Below are 21791 nucleotides of genomic sequence, written 5' to 3' on the forward strand. Positions count from 1 at the left end.
TTAATTAATATTCTTAAAAAAAGTATTTAAAGAAAGTATTATTTAATATTATGGGTGCTTGTATGGTCTGTTTATAGGTGAACTGTGCATGAACATATTTACTATCCTTAATTTTTATTTTCTGTTGTAATTTTCGTGAGGCTTTTTCACTATTGTCCCTAACAGCTATAATTGCATCAGCACCATCCAATGTATCCATCGTAATATTCTCTATTTGTGGTATATCACAAGTGTATAGTAGATAAAGTATTGGTCCCAGCACACTTCCTTGTAGTCACCTGCTTTAGCTTCTTTTATTGTAGAGTAAGCTTCTTCTTACTTGACTCTAAACATCCTGATTGTAATGTACGATTTTAATAGTTCGATGTGTTGTCTTGGTAACATTTTATATGGTTTATGAATAAGGCCTTCATGACAAACCCTATCGAAGGTTTGTGTTACACTTAAGAATATAGCTGAGCATATTTTTTTACTTTCGTAGGCTTTTTTAATAACATCTATTATTCTGTGGACTTGGTCAATTGTTGAATGCTTGTTAATAAACCCAAACTGGTGTGTTGGTATTAGGTTTTTTCTCTCTATGATCAGTTTTATTCTTTTCAACAGGAGTTTTTCTATAGGCCTTTATTTCGATTGGTATAACAATATAATAAAGATAAGAAATAAAAATAACATTAAAAATAGAGACAATATTAATAACTGTATATTATTTTAAGTATTAAGTAATTAAGTAATAATTTATATTTATTTTTATTTATCACTCACTCACTTTTTATATTAGTATAGTTTCAAATACAAAACCTAAGGACATTTTTCAGTACAGCGCTGTCAGATTTACGTCACAACGTGAAATTACCCGTCCGTAGTCGATTTACGATGTACAATAGAAACGGCGATTAATCTGACTGATCCCTGGTTGCTTGATTTGTATCCCCTGACTACTTATTAGTAGGTCATATTAAAAAAATATTTTAAGAATAAAAATTCTTGCTCCGTGCCCAATTTCACGCTTGCTGGTGCTCCCGTTTTCTCCAAAAAGGGAGCCAAATCTTTCGCTAACTCTTTTAATGTATAGATAAAAATAAATTAATGATTGAATATAAATTCAAAGCTGTTCCCCCACCCGACATTAAATCTATTAAATAACAAAAACGCGTTGCATTTTAAAAACTCGTGAGGCCAACACAACGCAAAGATTTATCCATTTTCAATGAAAATATTTCGTTCGACTCTCCCGCATCCTGAATCGGGCAATAATTCTCCGAACGGACGTTTCGGTAACGAATCCCCTAAAGATCCGATCCGGCCACACCGTTGGGGTTTGGATTAAAAAAAAGCACAAACCTTTGATCGATGAAACCCTCAAAAAATGCCATCGGCCCCGGCACTTACGCCAAGTGGTCATAAAAGGCTCTAAAAAAAGGTTTTGCTGTTGAAAATATAGTTTACTTTCTCATAAAACCTAACGATCAATATATGGAAAAGGTATTGGGTTTTTTTAGGCTTCATGATTAAGGATATGTATTTTCGACACTGTCAATTCCATTTTGTTATGCTAAATGTCGTTTTATAAGCTATATTCTATAGCATATAGGTAGAAACTTTGCAAAATTGAACTATTTGAAATGCTTAACCTCAAATATCTTTAAACGTACCGTGTTATCGTATTTTTAACGTGTCTTTTTTAAACCTTTTTTACTTAGTATTTCATTTACGAGGGGGGAATCAAATATAAACGATAATTTTGTAAAATAAATGTATTGATCACGGGTAACACAAACTAAACATTTAATTTTTTCAATATAGGCACCTTCGAGCTCCACACACTTTTGCCCCTGATTTGGAAGCCTGAATATTCCTTCTTCATAAAACAGAAATGGCAAAATTTTGGAAACAACACATTTTGTTTAAAAATGAATTAAATAAAACGAAATAATAAAAATATAATTAATATGTCCAGCTATTCTATTTTTATTAAAACATCTTATTACGCATCATCATTATTTTTTATAAATAAATGTACACAAATTAGATAAATTAATTTAATGTTCAAACTATATTTATGGAGGAAAATAAACATTAAATTCTTTCTCAAATAACACATTTTATTTAAAAAATTAATGAATAAAATAAAATACTAAAAATAATTTCTACATGCCTTTCTATTTTTATAAAAACAAAATTATTTACATATTTGAAAAATTATCAAGAACTCCAAGAACCATATAAATAAACATTACCATAAAAATGCCAATATAGTTTAGATCAAACATAGCCAATATGTTCAAGTATGATTGCTACTATTCTTGAACGACAAACCCCATTAAAGAACTGACTACCTCGAGCTTTAGACTAACATATTGTAGTTACATTTACTAACCTAAAATAAATGGATTATCGTACTCTTAAGCTGAAAGAAATCTCAGTCAATACATCATGATTTTTACAAAACGATAATTTATGTACTCTTATATAATAATGAATTGTATTTTCTTTGTCATTAGATCATTAGGGAGTTATTAGGATAGTTTTATATATTGTTTATTTGATCCAGGTGTACTTGACAAATTTAAATATTTTATAGAATCACTCTACACTGTTCTTACATCTTAGCAAAATGCTGTCTAATTTTTTCTCTGATTCTCTGAATTTCACATTCTTCGACTTTCAGTCTCAACAAATCCTAGCTACATCTTACCTATAAAACAAAATTTTAATCAATACTAAAATGTTATATTTAAAACAAATGTCTAATTTTTAGCAGTTACTACAATTTTTGCTACTATTCTTGATGGACAAGCCTCTTTAATGACTTGATTATTTCCAGTACAAGAAGAATCATTTTCTTCCCTGTTATTTTCATTATTAAATTTTTGTATATTTTGATACCTATTCGAGGTCATTGAAAATGATGTGTTATAAATAAGGCAGCTAGCATTTCCATTATAAATAAAATTATGTTGTTTGGATTTTGTAACTTTTAAAAATTTAACCTTACATTCTGCACTTACCCTTGTTCTTCCATATTTTAAAACCAATGTATGTTAGACCAGCAAGAATACAACATTTTAATAATTATTACTATGGAATTATTAATGTAACACAAAATTTAAATATTCTAGATTTTTTCTAGTTGTTTTGACTTTATGGACCGTACCGATCAACTTGAAAAGAATATACTACCATTAGAAAAGATAGAAGATAATATAGTTTATTCTTTTCTATGGTTTATTACCTGCAGGAGAGTGCGCATGTGCCAAATCCGGAGATATTTATGGAGTAATGTATCCTTCGGAATTTCATGATAGGCTAAATAGTAAAATTACCGTATTTTATTAAATTATTTATTAGTAATATTTGATTCCTGCTCGTATATTATTCAGTTAATATGAGTAGACCTATTAATAATGAAGGTCTCATTCATTTTTAGTAGCTCGTTTTCCATAACACCTCTTTTTATTTTCTCAGATTAGGTCATGGTGTGGGATGTCAATAGTTATCAGGTACTATGTCGATAATATGTCGATACTAAAAGCAATTCTTATCACCAATACTATATGTCACACAGCTTCTTCTTTTTACTTGTTCTTCTAAACTTTTTAAGCCTTTCAATGTGCCCTTTTTTACCTATTAGAGTACCTATTTGTAAATAGTTTAAATTAAACAAGACATATTATGATAGAATTATCATAATATTTATTTCAAAATATTTGATTAGCTTTTATATATGATATAATTATAAATATATGCTGAGCAATTGACTTCAGCTTTAAAAAATAAGCTTAAAAAATTTTAATAAGAAACAGGATCAAAATTTTACGAAATAAAATATTAGCAAGGTAATATTAAATCATATTCCAATATTTTTGAACTCATACAAATGACTATAACAAATATACTACCGTTGATTAATTAAAAATGTCTTACCCTATATGATACTAGCAAGTACATGTATTCTTTAGTTATGCGTGGGAAAACGCCAGAGTCGGCTGGTAAGTTTATGGAGTCTGTATATTGGGATGCGCATGGAATAATTTTTATTGACTACCTTGAAAAAGGAGGAACCATTAACACCGACTATTACATAACGTTGTTGGGCCGACGGCAAAAATCCATGAATTGGGCTTCGAATTACTTTATCATCCACCGTATTCTCCAGATCTGGCCCCCACTGACTATTTCCTGTTCTCAGATCTCAATAAAATGCTCGCTGGGAAGAAATTTTTGTTCAATGAAGAGGTGATCGCCGAGACTAAGGCCTATTTTGAAGCAAAGGACAAATCGTACTACAAAAATTGTATCGAAAAGTTGGAGGGTCGCTATAATCAGTGTATTACCCTTGAAGGGAATTATGTTGAACAAAGAAAGCTAATTTGCCAAAAATATGTCTTTTACTATTGTAGGCCCGGGACTTCTCAATTGACGTGTTATTTCAGTTCATAGCTTCATAACAAATTTGCCGAAATATCTGTAATATTTAAGTCACAGACCTAAGATAACAAAATGTCACTACTATATTAAAAATACGAGATTAATTGAAAGTTACACACGCACGCAGTTCGGTTGTTTGTTGTTTTTCCTGTGTCATATAATACCGAGCCCTCGTTTTCGCCGTAAAACCGTTGACGAAGACCGTAATTTGGACCGTCACTATGCCAGCGACCTTTCCCTTTTATTTTCGCCGAAATTGAATCATTCCCCACGGTTCCCCTACCGTTCGCTCGTTCCTATTCCTGACAGACGAACCTGGTGAGGTTTTACCAGGCACTCGCGTTCAGATTTAAATTATTTTACGAATTATTATGGGTCGGGCGGAATAAAAGGAAATTGTACGAGGTGGTAAAACAATTTGAGCGGGTGTAATTCCATTCCGCCGGTAATCTGGACTAATTTAGCAGCGAAAATATCGACGGATGTCTATTTGGGTGAGATAGGACGAGAATAGTTCGGAAAGAAGTTGAATTTTAAGAAAGAAATGTATAATTTGAATATATATTTTTTTATTCGGTGAGATCTCGAAAGGTTAATATTAATGTTGTCAACTATCGACTGAAATTCACTATTAACTGTTTAGTAATTGACTATTTTTTACTATCGACTGTTTTAGTGGCTATTTTTGGTTCGACTGATTTTATTACTTTTTACCAGTGACTATTTCAGTCGCTATTTTCGGTCCGACTGATTTTGTTACTATTTACTATCGACTGTTTCAGTCTTGTACTTTTAGTTAGTATTTTTAGTTCTATTTGTTTCATTCGACTACTTTTTAACGTTCTGGCTCTGTCGTCCTAGCCGCGACTTTGACAAAAATTTACCCAATTTATGCTTACAAAATTTCATATGTAATATATATAGTTTTATGATTTTTTTTGTAGTTTTCTTATAAATAACAGTATATTGTGTATTAATATTATAGCATTTTGGTACGATATTGTTCAAGATTGTTAATGTAATAGTGTTAAAAGATTAAAATTGGGAATGATAAACAGTAAAATATTTTGACTGTTTTTATGGAAATAATAGGTAATATTACGATTACTCGCTTGATTTTTGTTAATACATATTTCGGTTATATTATAAATAAATCAATTATATCATTCCATTTAGATCATTTTTAATTATGTCATGGATTTGTATTTTTTAAATTATATGTTTAATTTTTATATAGTATTTATGGCTATTGAGTTATATTGTCTATATTGTCTATATTTATAGTATATTATTTAAAAATAGCAATTAACACATTAAAATACATTTAAATATTTGTGGGGTATTACTCCATTCCGTTTTACAGATCCACAGAATATTCAAATATAAAAGTAATTCTACTTCGTTTAAAATTAAATTATAAATTGCATGTAATGTATTATTATTATTATTACAATAGTATTCAGTAATTATTTTTTCCCTTTATTTTTTAAGGTTAGTTCATGAAGGAGTTTATACGTCTCGCTTATACTACCTTTGGAAAATATAACCACATATAAAATTAACTGCTCCAAGCTATTATCTCCGTCCTTTCCTCTCTCACAATTTATACAGGAAAGGATTCGTACATCTTCGTCTGATATCACGAATTTAAAAAAAAAACAGTCGAACCAGGGATTTGACTAGTTTTTTGACTATCGACTGTTTCGATTGTTTTGCGACTATCGACTGTTTCGACTATTTTTAGTCGATAGTTCCCAACGCTACTTAATGTTATTTTATTCGTATGCATTCTAACTGAAATAGTAAATTTAGAAATATTTTCCTGTAGAGTTGTGGGGAAAAGTTCATATAACGGGTTGGGAATATAGTAGTTTAATTTATTTTATAAAAAACTAGCCAAAACAAGTCTTCCCTCTAAGAATAATTCTTTCCCTCTTTCCAAAAACTTTTAATTGAATATGCATGATGAATGTTATAAATAATCACAAAAATATTAATTTATAAAAATAGTATGTGATATTCTAAGAAAAACTTTATTAGTGTGACTACCATAGAGTATTAGAGATGTAACTCAATAAAGGACTCTGGTGCAAAGTTTTGCTTTGCCCAACATCCAGAGGGCGTATAATTGGCCACTCCAGGAATTTGATTGGTCAATTTAAATCTCTATTATAGGCATTATAGGCACTGTAATAAAATTTATATAAAAAACTATTTTTTTCTGAAATAAATTTATTAAATAAAATTCAATTGAGTATAAACATATGTAAAAACAATCTTTAAAAAAATAAATATAAATACAATCGATAACATTAGACATATAATGTAAATTTATCTATAAAATGTAAATATTAATTTCTAAAATTAAGCTATGAAAAATGGTCGAATATTGAAGAAAAACAAGTAAAAGTACTATCAGTATAACACTTATAGCAGCTCTGTAGCAATAAAAATTTTATCTGGTATTGTACCAACATACTTTGCAATATTTGGTTAAACAAATAAAATGCACAAACTGTAATTCTGAAGTTTATTTTAATAACAACCGTACAAACTTTTAAGCATATGTAACTGCAACGGTTCAACATCAAATACAAGAAAAAATCTGTGTTTAGATATGCTTCAACGTATTAAGTTCTCTATGAATTATTATTATAGATCTAACTTATTAAATTTATTAACACATTAAACTCTCCTCTTATCCTAGTAGTAATTCTAATTATCACTAAACCTCTGCTTAGTAGAAATGGTAGAATCTTCTGTCTGTCATAACACACACATATCATTCTATTAAAAACTTAATAAAACCACATTATTCAAACAAATACATATCAGATACCCTTAACCTGATGAAGTACAGCTTAACTTAACTAACAGTTTATTAACCCGATATTTGATATTAGTTTTTTGTAATATAAAATTTATCGAATGTGATTCACACTTGCTGAATTCTTTGTATTTTAAGAATATATGGTCGTCCGGTAGTGAACAGCAGTAAATGTTCAGTGAGTTCAGTTAGAACTTCATTTTCTTCTGTCTGGTTGACTTTAAAATTTTGTAGAAAATATAATTTTTCGTATTATGTTCTAACTGAAAAAAGATTAAAATTATTAGGGTCTCATACACAATATAAAAAAATGAGACCCAATCTCACATTTAATCAACGCTGTTATTTACCTTGATATTACGTTTGTGATACACAACTTGTTTGATTTTTTTACCTTTATAATATATTAGGGAATCTCACACTGTCCATACCCGTTAGAACTACAACACAAACTTATTAAAATAATGTATAAATAAGACTTGTATCCATACAAACTGTCCACTGCGACCAAAACAACTATTTCCACTATCTCAAAAGCCAATTTGTCTTTAAAATGAATTTTTTTGCAGAAATAACTTTTATTCTGTGAAGTAAATACGTAGCATTGCCATAAAATCCTCCTTCAAAATTAGTCATGTCTATTACGTACTTCATAATGGTAATTACGTACGTTATGTAAGCAAAAATCTTTATTACTAACTGTATGTCCCGGCGAAAGTAAGCATATATATTGATTCTGTTATGAGATCAGAGATCTCTGTACAGGAGGATCTCTACAGCAATTACGCGAATCCGCGTTCAATAAAATAAAAATAGAGATCAAACTACAGTGGATAAATTCAAAATTAAAATACTGTGTATATTATATTGTTCGTATTAGAGGTTATAAAACAACCACCAAAAGTTTAACATTCAGTCGCGTCCACTAAGGGAGACAGTAAATATACGAGGGGAAATCAAATATTTATGTTAATTTTGTAAAAAAATTATTAATCAATAGTATACACAAACTGGACACTTAATATTTTTATTAATATATTTATTATCACCGAGAACAGAGCACAGCTGCTTCCCGCAAGGGTTTCCCCCCTCCTCATAAACCAAAGAATACTCGAGCATCGAATCCTCTAGATCGGAATTATTTGCGAAGCTAAATAGTAAAATTACCGTTTATATTTGATTCTCCTTCGTACAAATATTTTCCTACAGAACTGTGGAGAAAGTTTCAAGTCACGTTTAGACCTGTGTGTCGCCGCGGGAGGATATCACTTCGAAACTGGCTGAGTATATTATCACTAAAGCTCCATGTTATCGTCAATGATTGTTGCTTCACTAAATTTATCTGATTTAGTAAAATTATCTCTTAAAATATTTCAAGCAGATTTTTTAGGACACCTTAAAACCACTTATAAAAATGGAATTTTGGGAAATGACTATTAGAATTTTACGAACATAATTAAGAGTTTTACTCATTTATCTCTCCGAAATCTTTAACAGTTCTGTTGTACTTGGGTGAATAAACACACAAGATGTGTGCGAAATAAATACATCAGTACTTATTTCCCAAAATCCTATTTTAATATAAATTCTTTTAATAAAGCTCAAAGTTCTCGCAACTTATATGTACACAGTATAATATTAATTCATTATAACAACTTTGATGGCAGAATAGTATAATAAAATATTACAGTTTTGAGAAAAATATTATCTAGTGGTTGAAAGGATATAATTGGTTCTGTATTTGGGTATTAATAATATCATTTTGTTACAGAAAATTTGCAATATCTCAGACTGGGAGATAACAACATTCATACCATACCAACGGAGGCTTTGAAACGGTTACACAGACTGCGCCATCTGGATTTGAGGGCGAACAATATTTCCTTTATAGCCGAGGATGCTTTTGCAGGCTTTGGAGACTCTATAACTTTCCTCAACTTGCAAAAGAACGAGTAAGTATATTATACTAATACAATACTTGACGTTGTGTGTCTTATATTAGGTAATAGATATTATTACATTGTACGAAATAATACGCATGCCCTTACAGCGAAGAAACTGTCAGACGATGTTTTACGACGGGTTATAAAAACTGAATAAAAATTTATACCGTCTAAAAATTAATAACGAAAAAGTATAATATATTTTAACGGCTTAATATACTTGTTGATGTTACCCATACTTCAACAATGTCCAAGCTAAGAAAATAATTATTTTATGTGTTTTAGTATTAAAACATTAAATGGAATGATATTTGAGAATCTGAACTCATTGGAGACGCTTAATTTGCAAAATAATAAGCTGATGCATGTACCAGAAGATGTCATGGAGCCCATTCTAGACACGCTGAGAGTTGTGGATATAATGGGTAAGAATTATATTATATTATGGCTAATTAATGTTCTGTGGAGGTACGCAATAACACATGTATGAATAACATAGTTGTATTAAATAATTTTTTTGTAAAATATTTTTTGTATTTTTTGCTTGAACTTAATTTAAAGCATATGGCTGCCATAGTCGGATTTGGTTTTTTATTTAAAAAGTACATGGCACACATATTACAGCTAGTTATAGATTAACTAGTGATTGTCCCTCAATATTGTCCAAATTTTAGTTTTCTGATACAAATTTTATTAGCCTTTGATGGATGCACCCCCGGTGGTACATTCCACATAAGCTTAAAACACTGCACAATTTAACTATACCAGTTCAAAGGATTTTTATCTCTTCAACACCGAGGTAGATCCACTGTTGTTGAGATGTTTTAGTACTTCAACATTTATTAATTTCCTCGCTGACTATTGTTACTCTTAGGTCGTTGTGAATATAATCATTTCTACTATACGAAGGTCATTATTTATATTTCGGGAATAGGAAAAAAAAACAAATAGTTAAGCTGCGAATATATTTTATTGGTTTTCAAAGTACTCGCCACGATGATCGACTTACTTTTCCATACGCTCAAACTAATTTTCAAAGCATTTATTCCATTCCGAATGAGACGTCTTCAAAACATGATTTTTGAACGCTTCACTAGCTTTTTCGGGCGATGAAAATCGTTGACCACGCAGTTTATTCTTAATGGAAGGGAACAAAAAGAAGTCATTGGTTGCCAAATCAGGCCTGTACGGCGGATGACCCATCAATTCAACGTTTTGAGTGCTCAAATAGTATCTTGTTTGAGCCGATGTGTGAGAGCTCGCATTGTCATGATGCTGAACAAACCGGCGTATCTTCTTTGTTTTGCTTATTTCACCGAAGACTTCTGGCAAATATATAGTTGTGTACCAATTATAATTTACCGTTTCACGATTCTCTAGAGCCACTGTTGCAATGTGACCAGTTTTCCCGAAGAAATAGACCACCATTTTCTTTGAAGTGCTTCGTGCGCAAACAACTTTTGTTGGATTTGGTTCATCTTGGAACACCCATACAGTCGACTGCTGCTTACTTTCGGGCTCATACGAATATATTCATGATTCGTCACCTATCACGATTTCATAAATATCTTTCGAAGCACCGCACTCATTATTAATTTAGATGAAAAATCTTAAATTTCACCAGACAGACCGCGTTAGGATTGCTTTACCGTACTCAAATCTTTGATCAGTATACCTCGGTCGCAATTTTTGGACTAATTGAATTTTGTACGGTAATATTTTCAAATCAGTTTTCAAAATTCGCCTGAAACTGCGTGCCGAAATGTGTAACTGGGAATCATGTCTCCGAATTGATGTTCCTGAAAACTCTGCAACACTGTCACGCACCAGAGCCACATTTTCAGCGTTACGAGACATCCGTTGTCTTCCAGAAAGAGGCCTCTCTGCTGTCGTACTGTACTGTCGAAAATTTGCATGTAATCGATAAATAGTGGTTTTATGAGGCACTGGACGAGTAGGATATTTTTGACGCAATTATCGCTGAGTGACAATAATGGAACTATTATTTTCAATAAATATTGTCACTATTTCTGCTCATTCTTGTGACGTATATTTATCCATAATAAACTTAAGACTGCTGCACAACACAGTGTTTAAAGCGAAACTGAGCTAAACTTCACATAACCAAGATGGCGCGCAATCAAAATGGTAGCGGGACCTTTGCCCCATCTGTTATAATATATAAAACATTTTTAATTAATTGAATTATTAAAAATTATGCTTATGTTTTGCTGATAACAGTTTCATTATTGTATGCGTGATTAATTTTATTGATTCAAATTTATTCGAATTTAAACGCAGACCAAATTATGTTGTCAGGTCTAACTGATGTGTGGAAGCGTAGCTATAATTAATCATAAACGTTCGAAACACGATACTATTGATCATTTGTATACTGAGAACAAATGCAATGAATAATCCTATTTTTATTAGGATTTATTTGATAACGATTCTCATAAATCTTATAGCTCCAGATGTAAATCATATATACGAACATGAGATAATTTCCCAAAAGTCTATACAGGTACTAATTTTGAAATATTGCTCTGATCAGAAAATACTTAAATTTCATGCCATAATTTGTTACAAATTCGTTATGCCTTAATGTGGCGTCAGTTTATTATTTTTTATTACTTTTTCGCCAATTGTTGGCATACATTGTTTGATTTTTATTTTAAAATACTAAGTTTTTTTAGATTCCATTAGGAGACTGTAACATAATATTTGATAATTATACATATTTCAAATTAGTGAAAAGCCCTGAAGGCTGCAAGCCAAATTGTGTTGATTTATTTTGTAAACTTCATATAGATCCAATATTTTGAAGAATTTTTGAATGAATTATTGCCTTAAAATATCTTGAGTGGATATAGTAGCTTCTTAGGAAGCTTGCTAGATCATTTTTATATATCTTCTATTAGTTATTTCACCTATCTAGCTTTCATCATCATTTTTATATTCCATATTTTCATTTTCTTACTATTTCAGTTTTTCGCCGTCATGTTGGATACTTGTCCTCTTACTCCATTAGATTTGGACTGTATTCTTGTCCATATTTTATTTTTCTGTTAAAATTCTTATTATTAGTATTATCCGGCTCCAGTTCTCTATTTACTATATCTTTTGTAATATTTTTGGTGTTTGTGCACTCTGTTACCACTTTTTGTATCATTTGTTTATGTTGTTATTTCCTTTGGATCTGTCTTTCCCGTTCTATCTTTGCCGTTCACTACTCTCCCTAAGTTGGTGGTGTTTCAGTTGGTCACTCGCCAGTCGGTAGGCTTAACCGTCGTTCGGAGCCCACGTTAAAGAGTAGGTCTAGTATAAATAAACTTTAGTTGGTATAAAGAAAACTTAAAAATATAATAATAATAAAATTCTGCAATTTTTCAAATTTTCATCCCACTTTATTTCTAATCAATTTCATATATACTATTACTTCTCTTGCTTCCACAAGATATAGTTTTAGTAATGCCCTAATTTCTTTATTTAGATATTTCTATATTTTCAGTTTTTCTTGTTCTTTAATAGTTATTATGTTTCTATATACTAAAACTATACTAAAGTCGATTCAGTCTTTTCTCTCATGGTATTCACATTCATTTTGACATATCTGCCATGTCCTTTACTATGACTTCTCTCAATTATTAAGCTAATATCCATAATTTTATCGTAGTGATTATAGTTCCTATCTTTTTTCCATATCTATCTTTCTTTTCCCTACAAATATTTTTTTCTAATTACAGACTTTGGTGTTCTTTTAGGCTTTCTATTTCATTGGACAGATTTGGCAGTTGAATATTCTTACTATCAATATTTTTATAGCATTTATTTTTAGCTAGGCATTTTTATGCACCTAATAAATATATCTTTTAACAATTTTCCTGGCTTGCTTTATTTTATTCATGTTCTGTGGATCTGTAAAAAGGAATGGAATTTTTCTATGGAATGGAATACCCTACAAATGTTTTATTGTATTTTAATTACTATTTCTAAATAATATACTATAATAAATATACGCAATAGAACTTAAACATAACCTAAAAACTGAAAATGTACAATAACCATAAATAATATATTGTGTAATAATTAAACATATATTTAATCATAGAAAAAAAGTTAATCCATAACATAATTAAAAATGATCTAAATGAAATGACATATATAAATGCTTTATTTATTATTGAACGGAAATATTTTGTAACGAAAATTGAGAAAGTGATCCAAATATTACCAATTATTGCCTTAAAAACAATCAGAAGTATTTTATTATTTATTATACACAATTTTAATCTTTTAACCCTATTACATTAGTAATCTTGAAAAATATTGCAACAAAATGCTATAATATTAATATAGAATATATTGTTATTTACAAGCAAACTACCAAAAAATTCATGAAACTACTAAGTAAGCATAAATTGGGTACATTTTTGTCAAGGTCGCGGCTAGGTCGACACAGTCTGAACGTTAAAAATCAGTCGAATGATACAAGTAGAACCAAACATAGTAACTAAAAGTACGACCGAAACAGTCGATAGTAAATAGTAACAAATTCAGTTGGACCGAAAATAGTGGCTGAAAACGGTCGACTGAAACAGTTACTGGTAAAAAATAGTATAATCCTTCGAACCAAAATTGGCGACTGGAACAGCCAGTAGTAAAATGTAGACAAATACCAAACAGTCGATAGTCAATTTCAGTCGATAGTTCCCAACACTCCAACTTTTAACAGACAATTTATTTGACATTACTGTAGGCATTAGATCGAATTCCGTTATTTTGTTTGTTTAAATTTTTTTATAATCATAAATCTTTTTTTTTATAATTCTGTTTCGGGAAATTAAGGAACGCAGTAGTATTTATATGTCTGGTAGTGGCTAGCTTACTGTCCAGGCAACACTACGTTCACTCCAAGCAGAACTTCATTCCTTGGATAACGTCCAGAAATTCAAAAAAGTCGCTCCAGACCTGCGATAATGACGCTATAACTTTACAAAAACAAGAAAATCGTTCCCGTGGGTATGCTCGGGAACAAGTTTTTTTGCGCTCCCCTCTCAGCTTTCTGACGATAAGCGCGGAAATAAACGTAAAAGGAAACTATAAAGCCTACAAGTTCCCCGGCAGGAGTTGTGGCGGTTCAACTTTTCTTGGCGGACTCGTAAAAACATTTAACTCACGACCAGTTTTACGGTAATTATAAATATTTAGCAACCCCTTTGAAGAAGGCGTAAACAATTTAAAACTTTTGGCGTATTTTGAGATCTGAAATCGGTCGTAGGGTCTAGTAAAACCATTAATGATTATTTGGGTTTTTAATTAATACTCCTCCTTTAAACTATACAAGTCTATTAAGTCTACAATTAAGTCTCTTAATCACAACAAAAAAAAACTACCCCAGATATGCTGAGGTTCATGTGGAAGATTGTTGTTGAACTGTTTTGACAAGCGTATTTCCTCTTTTCTTTGTGAAAACTGATTTGCAGGTGTACGAGTATTTATAGGCTATCGAATAAAGCAGTGGACTCACGTCACCTAACTTTATGATGTCAAGTCATCGCAATATCTATTTTAGCTTTAACCTATTACAAAATTATAATCTAAATAAAATAATTAAACAAAAATACTGTTATAAAATAACAGGTCAATTGCAAATTCCCCGGCCCGACACATAGATTGCGCTACTAGAATTAAATAGCAGAATAGAGAGCTGTCGCATCATTAGTTTGTGAATTATAGCATTTTGAGTGAAGCAACTTTTGTTATTGTGAAATAATGGATAAAAAGGAATTTCGCGTGTTGATAATATATTGCTTTTTGAAGGGAAAAAATACAGTTGAAGCAAAAACTTGGCTTAATGCCGAGTTTTCGGACACTGCCCCAGGAAAATCAACCATCAAGTATTGGTATTCTAAGTTTAGACGTGGAGCATCGCAGACGGTGAACGCAGTGGACGCCCAAAAGGGGTTGTTACCGACGAAAACTTTTAAAAAATTCACAAAATGGTTTTGAATGATCGTAAATTGAAATTGAACGAAATAGCGGACACTCTAGGTATCCACTGATCCGTGTACATCATATCATTCACGAATATTTGGGTGTGAGAAAGCTCTCTGCAAAGTGGGTGCCGCGTGAGTTCACTTTTAACCAAAAACAACGACGAGTAGATGATTCGAAGCAGTTTTTGAAGATGATCAAGCGTAATAAACCCGTATTCTCCAGCACTTGCCCCAGCGACCATTTGCTGTTCTCATATCTCAAAAGAATGTTCGCTGGGAAGAAATTTTCGTCGAATGAACAGGTAATCGCCGAAACTGAGGTTTATATTGAAGCAAAGGACAAATCGTACTACAAAAATGGTAGTAGTATATATAAAGTTGGAGGGTCGCTATAATCAGTGTATCAGCCTTGAAGGGAATTATGTTGAATAAAAAAAAATTTGCTAAAAAGTTTGTTTGTTATGGTAGGCTGAGGACTTTTCAATTGACGTGTTATTATTCATTGTAACATTATAGTACATCTAATCCCTATTCAGCACCAAGAATTTGCAGGTTAGAGTTGTGTTATTACATTTATATTGAATTCTTTTACCTATGAGGCAATTCTAGGTGCATTTTTTAATGTATTCCTATTCCACCTAATTAACAATTACCTTATTACGCTAGTTCTTGTTTCCTTAGTTGTTCTGTTTCCATGCCAAGTAATTTTGATATTATTGTATTTTTCCTTAGCTTCTTCTGTTACTACCTGTGTAAAGTTTTCTTGATAAAGTTATATTTAGTAACTACATTCTCCCTAATGAATTTGCCATACGACAAAATATTTCGCATTGACAATTGACAAAATATTATATTTTTAATAATTTGCTGGTCACAAAGCCAACAACCTTCCTTCATTAGGTAGAAGCATTAGTATATTACCTCAGCAACGACACGAAATCGTAAATAATCATTTACTATAGACTATCCAAAGAACTTTTGTACATTCGCCATTTAAATGTATGTCGTCGAAGGTTACAATATTGCCGTATCAACTGTGAGTATTAGTTCAATTTGGCTTTGACCTACAACAAAATTCTAATCTAAATAAAATAATTTAGCAAAAATACTGTAGTTAAATATAACTTATTTTAACATTATAGTAGATCTACTGTATATATTATCGAAAGACTTAAAAAAACAATTTAATAACAACAACAAAGTACACAGTTATAATAGTTTGTAGGTTAGGGTTGTGTTTGATTATGTTTACATTGAACCCTCTTCCATACCATCTATGAGTTCTAGGCGCGCTTTTTATGTAGTTGGAGTAATATATTTTACTTTCATTAGAGAGCATCTTTACCGTTTATCTGAACAGTGTTTCCTCGTTAAGACATATTGATATCGCCTTATATCTCCTTAGTTTGTTTTGTTAATACCTGTATAAATATTTCTTGAGAAAACTATAATGTATCACTGCATTCTCCTTAAAGCATTTACCATTAATTCAGCAAACAGTTACTATTTTATATTTCCTGACACAATTTAACCAAATGCTCATGTATATTTTGAACAATTATATACATATTTGTGCACATAAATCCTTTACAACCTACAATAACATTTCCTACACTTATCTTATATTAATTATATACTCACCTTTAGTTACTCTCACTCTCATCACTCTGTCTTAGGAATTGGTAACATTGACACATATTATATTCAGAAAGTTTCATTCTTGTGATTAACTAAGCAGTTAAATTACTAGCTATCTAACATTTGTTCCAATTTCATCATTTGTTAATTTATTTTTCAATGGGTCTGAATTCATCCAAGCGAATGTGTTATTAACCGTTCCTTTTTACAGCATGAACTACAATATATCTGCAATGGATTATTAATAAATGTTATGACTAATAAAACCTAACCAATTGCCATTCCAACGCTTACTTTTTTCCATGAGCTTTTGTTGCCATAACACTATTTTTATTATCATCTGGCCTGGAGTGATTGGGATCGATTTATCCCATTTTGAAATATCCATGTCTCATCTAAATACATAAATTGAAATAATAAGTCATTCTCCATTTTATTATATGCTTTTAAAAATTATATTCTTTTAAAAGCTTTATCCGGGAGTTCCATTAGACCTCTTCGATACTTTTCATACCAACAGTTTCCTTTGAAATAATTGTATTAAATTATGTTTGTATTGAAAAACTACTCACTGTTTTATATATTTCATATATTTCATCTCTTATAGAACTAACATTAAGCTGATCTTGAATAGTAACCCGCTTCGTTTCTTCGTGAATTCAATATTATATCTTCCATTTTTGGAGATACTCCACTAACCGTGTCTATACTAATATTCAGTGCAGCTGCAACACGCTAAAACAAATTTTACTGGCAAGAGGGGCTTTACTGGCAAGGGGAGCCTCCATTATCTCATTCTTGATCAAAGTAACAGATTAGAGACGCAATCTGTTCTGTCTGGCTTCAGAATTTTCAATCAGAGTAACAATAAGCACCGATTTGAAATTTGTCAAAACAAGCAAAGCATTAAAACAACATTTGCCTGTTTATAACCTCTTATCGCTATTGTTTTGAAGAAATTTGCATACGTTTGACGACCGGGCGACTTTGGCAGTGTAGTTCAGACAGCGTTGTGTCTCTTTTTAACAAGAATAAAAGGAGAAAGAAAATATTGTCTGATAATAAATGAATTTACAAATTGCGGCAATACATTAAACATCTTGATAACTTACGTACAAAACTTTTCTGGATATTCTATTTTTGTATAAGGAATATATTTGAGTAATTTCTATGTGAATATTAAGTAATCAGTTCCAATTGGGTATTATTTATTGCATTATATGTTTTAGATAATCCTCTTCTGTGTGATTGCGAACTGCAATGGTACAAGAACTGGCTACGCAATCTGAAGGACAAGGACGACGAGATGATGCAGAAGAAGAGGACGGTGTGCACGATGCAACACGAGCATCGCGAGTACAGCCTGCAGAGCCTGCCTCTGGACAAGATGAAATGCAAAATAAAGTCGTACGAGAACTCGGCATACAGCGACGCACCGCGTCCGTTTTCTCCATCATTATTCTGCACGTTGCTATTTAGTATATACGTTTTCATTAGCTATTTAACGATAACTAGTTAAAGTATATTGCAATCTAGATGTATTTATTAGTGGATAGTCAAAGGATGAATCGTTTGTCCGACTTATGAACCTCAACGGTCGATACGGTGGGCACACATCCATCGATTTGGCTCGAAAGAAATGTTAAAAATAATTGAACTATAGCTGTTAGGTAATTTTAACATAAACATATTATTTAATTTGATATTTTACGACTATTACAAACGTAGGGCATGTATTTGCTTGTCTAGTATATTGTGCTTTGACCACGGCGGTTCTCGAACCACCTTCGGGCATTTACCACAAAGATGAATATCGTATTAAGAACAAAGAACCGGCAAGTGATTGTGTCTCTCGCGGTGAAAGCTCGACGGAGTCACTGAGGCCCCGTGCGGATTTTTTTCGAATCAGTCTTTTAGCGTACACCATTATCACTATATAAATATATATAAAAATGTCCCCGTAGTTCTAGTTCTCCATTCTCGATGTCAAGTAGGATGTAAAGCATCGTTCGTGTTTGATTTCCTTCTATTCAGTACTATTTTTCGACGGTTCCGTTCGATTTTATATAGTATGTATATCGCATCCAAATTAAACGTTATTTTTCAAAAGAGGTTAGATTTAGGAAAAGGCCTATACATATCAAAACTGGAGCCAATCCATTTATAAACCTGATCCATATCAGTGCAAAGCGCCATGAGAACGGTCCTTCCGACGATCTCCACCTATCCATTTGGAAACCGTCGGTAGGATTCGGGCCGTTTGCCATCTAGGTTAGTGAAAAAATATATTATTATGAACAAAAAAAAACGTGAGCTTTGATATTCATATCATTAGGATATAAGGGAAATTTATCGATTATAAATGTCGTACTGTTTAATTAGAATTAACCATTTTAACAGAGGAACGTTTTATGTAGCTGATCAAGGACATCTCTTATTATCACTAATGACATCTTGCTCTACTCACAAGTACCTTAAAAACAATAGCAAACCAGTCCACCGGACGGAGTTAGATCAGGAGCAATATTTTTTCGATGTTTCTGTCCGCGAAAGGCAAGATAACGATTCCCGTTGACATATCACTCGTTTTTTACACTGTATCTGTGGTAAAACTAAACATATCTGAGTAAATTTTAAGGAAATGTGGTACAACTATCGGTATTTTAATGATGATATAGGCGGTCGTCACTCACGACGGCAGCCAGACCATTTCGAGACATATCCGGCCGAACCGGCGGCTCACTGTCACGACAACCTGTCGCAAATCAAATGAAGAAAATCCTCATATTTTTCTAAATTTTCTAAGTGTCAGGTCGTCTGGATAAGTTGTCGTGACTGCCTCGGTCGTGCCCTCGTTGTTTACCCGCTAACCAAAAAACAAGTAAAACTATTTAATCACCATTTCCATTACTAGTTAAAGTACTCTTAAGAAATGGCTGTTGTGTAATATGTGTCATATATCTATTTAAATTATTCTATTTAATGTTTCCAAAAAAAATAATGAAAATGAAATATGTATTATTATATCTCTATGAATGTCAAAACCTAATAAACGATAAAACACTTTGTGCTGACACTATACATGTTGTTGTTTCATTGCTTCCCATTAATCCTTTACACTAGGGATATTCCAGACATCTGTTACGAAACACTTATGATTCGAGACGGGACCTAATTGATGACACCATTTATGGCTTTGGAACAAGAGGAGAGAAAATTTATTCACATCGCTGGTTCTTTATACCACTTTGAGCAGCCTTGATAAAAATTACAAGGCCTCTACATGTTGTTCTTCTTTTTTACATACTAGGAATCGGTTTTTGTATCGAGATCCATCTCAATTTATATGTACCCAACAAATGACATAATTAACGTTATAAATATATACTAATATATAATACATATTGCAAGAGCAAAACAATTATATCCTGCATATATATTTATTTGAACTTAGAATTTCTACATGGTGGGAATTTAATTTTACTTAATGATTTAATTGAATAAATCTGCACAATAATCTGATAAACAAACGTAATGAACAATTAACTTTTTTCTTTAGACCCAATTCTCTATTTGAACATTTATATTAGAAACTTTGAACAATTCATAGAAACAGCCGCCGAAAAAAGACTATCTACTCTTAATGACAATTATTGTTTGTTCTTGTGCTGTCAAAACTATATATGTGTATTTGCTTTTAAATTAATTTATTCCAAGCCACTTTATGAAATGCTATGAATCCACAAAACTTTTTCTAGTTGGTCACTACTCCAGTCGACATCACTTACTCCGTCAATTCCACTATCGCCTTACATTAGTCCATGGTCTTTTGGTACCATTCGCTTATAAAATGTCTATTTCGATATGAAGTACTGCATGCAATATCGGATCTCGCAGTTAACGAAAACTACATAAGACTTTAATCTTCTGTACAGTAGGTTTTAAATTATTTTTCGACTTTTGCTGATGTTAACAATAATTTCAATCGGTATTGCTGGCTTCCATGTTAAATTTCTCGAGAAGTCGTTAAATGGTGAAGCACCAAACCCTTTGGTATTTTATTGATGTAGCTTCGGGTTTGGGAAATTACATTTTTTACTTATTTGAATTTAAATTAATTTAATTTTACGACCGAGACCCTGGGATACGACTGGGATTGCAGTACTTTAATTACCTACGGCGAATGATGACAGGATAGGGCTTTAATCAGCTGATTGGAATTTTGTAAGGTGTCAAGGGAGAACCTCAGAGAACGGGATTCGAGATGGCTGTTTGGATTATTGCCAAACCATGGAACATTGAGTAACGCGCGAATTTTTTTGGTTTGCAACAGTTGGAGTTGTGCAAGTTGTCTCTCAGGGACGTACTTGTACCACATCTGTGCTCCAAAAAGGCAGAATGTTCGGACCAGCATATTATACAGGGACGCTTTCTGGCGGATTGTGAGTTGGCATTTTCTGTAGAGCAGTAGATATAGAAGGATATACACGCCATCGTCCTTGCAGACGGCGTGCTAAATTTATTCTTACCACTGAAACTTTCGATCGAATTAGAAATCAAGTTATGAGAGTTTCTGCAGCCAGTGTATAGGGTGGTACCCACGAAACTCGCTCCGGCGATGGAACAGAACAGAAATAGTGTTTTGTTCGGGTTAGTCTGTAGTCGCCAGAATTAGTACCATGCGACTAAGTAATTGAGTTGGATTCTGCTTAGAATCGTATTGGGATATCCGGTAGTGGAAAACGCTGTGTCGTCTGCATAAAATGTTGTATTGTTGAGTTGAACAAGTTGATAAGTTTAAGAGGGCCGAGGCTAATGGAGGAGGACCTTGCGGAACTGCAGCAATTTCGAAATTTTGTTTCGAAGAGAAAATTGCGTATGAATGAATTAAGAATACTAATTAATCTTGAAAACCTAGTTTCTTGGCTTTGAAAATTAGACCGTCTAGTCAAA

The 21791-nt window shown here is 31.9% G+C and overlaps 1 protein-coding gene across 2 annotated transcripts in view; it reads left to right on the top strand.

Moving 5' to 3' along the window:
• The window catches only part of LOC143199935 (uncharacterized), a 240421-nt gene extending 221916 nt beyond the window's left edge, over positions 1-18505 (top strand). For both annotated transcript variants that reach the window (XM_076410093.1, XM_076410094.1), the window contains exons 7-9: positions 9030-9210; positions 9487-9626; positions 18068-18505. In XM_076410093.1, coding sequence (XP_076266208.1) covers positions 9030-9210; positions 9487-9626; positions 18068-18357 — 611 coding nt within the window. In that variant the 3' untranslated portion in view covers positions 18358-18505. The remainder of the gene's footprint in view (positions 1-9029; positions 9211-9486; positions 9627-18067) is intronic.
• Positions 18506-21791: the final 3286 nt, after the last annotated feature.

Source organism: Rhynchophorus ferrugineus, unplaced genomic scaffold (genome assembly GCF_030347505.1).
Source record: "Rhynchophorus ferrugineus isolate W39M unplaced genomic scaffold, kcgeb_rfMv2 rfM7, whole genome shotgun sequence".
NCBI classification, from domain to species: domain Eukaryota; kingdom Metazoa; phylum Arthropoda; class Insecta; order Coleoptera; family Curculionidae; genus Rhynchophorus; species Rhynchophorus ferrugineus.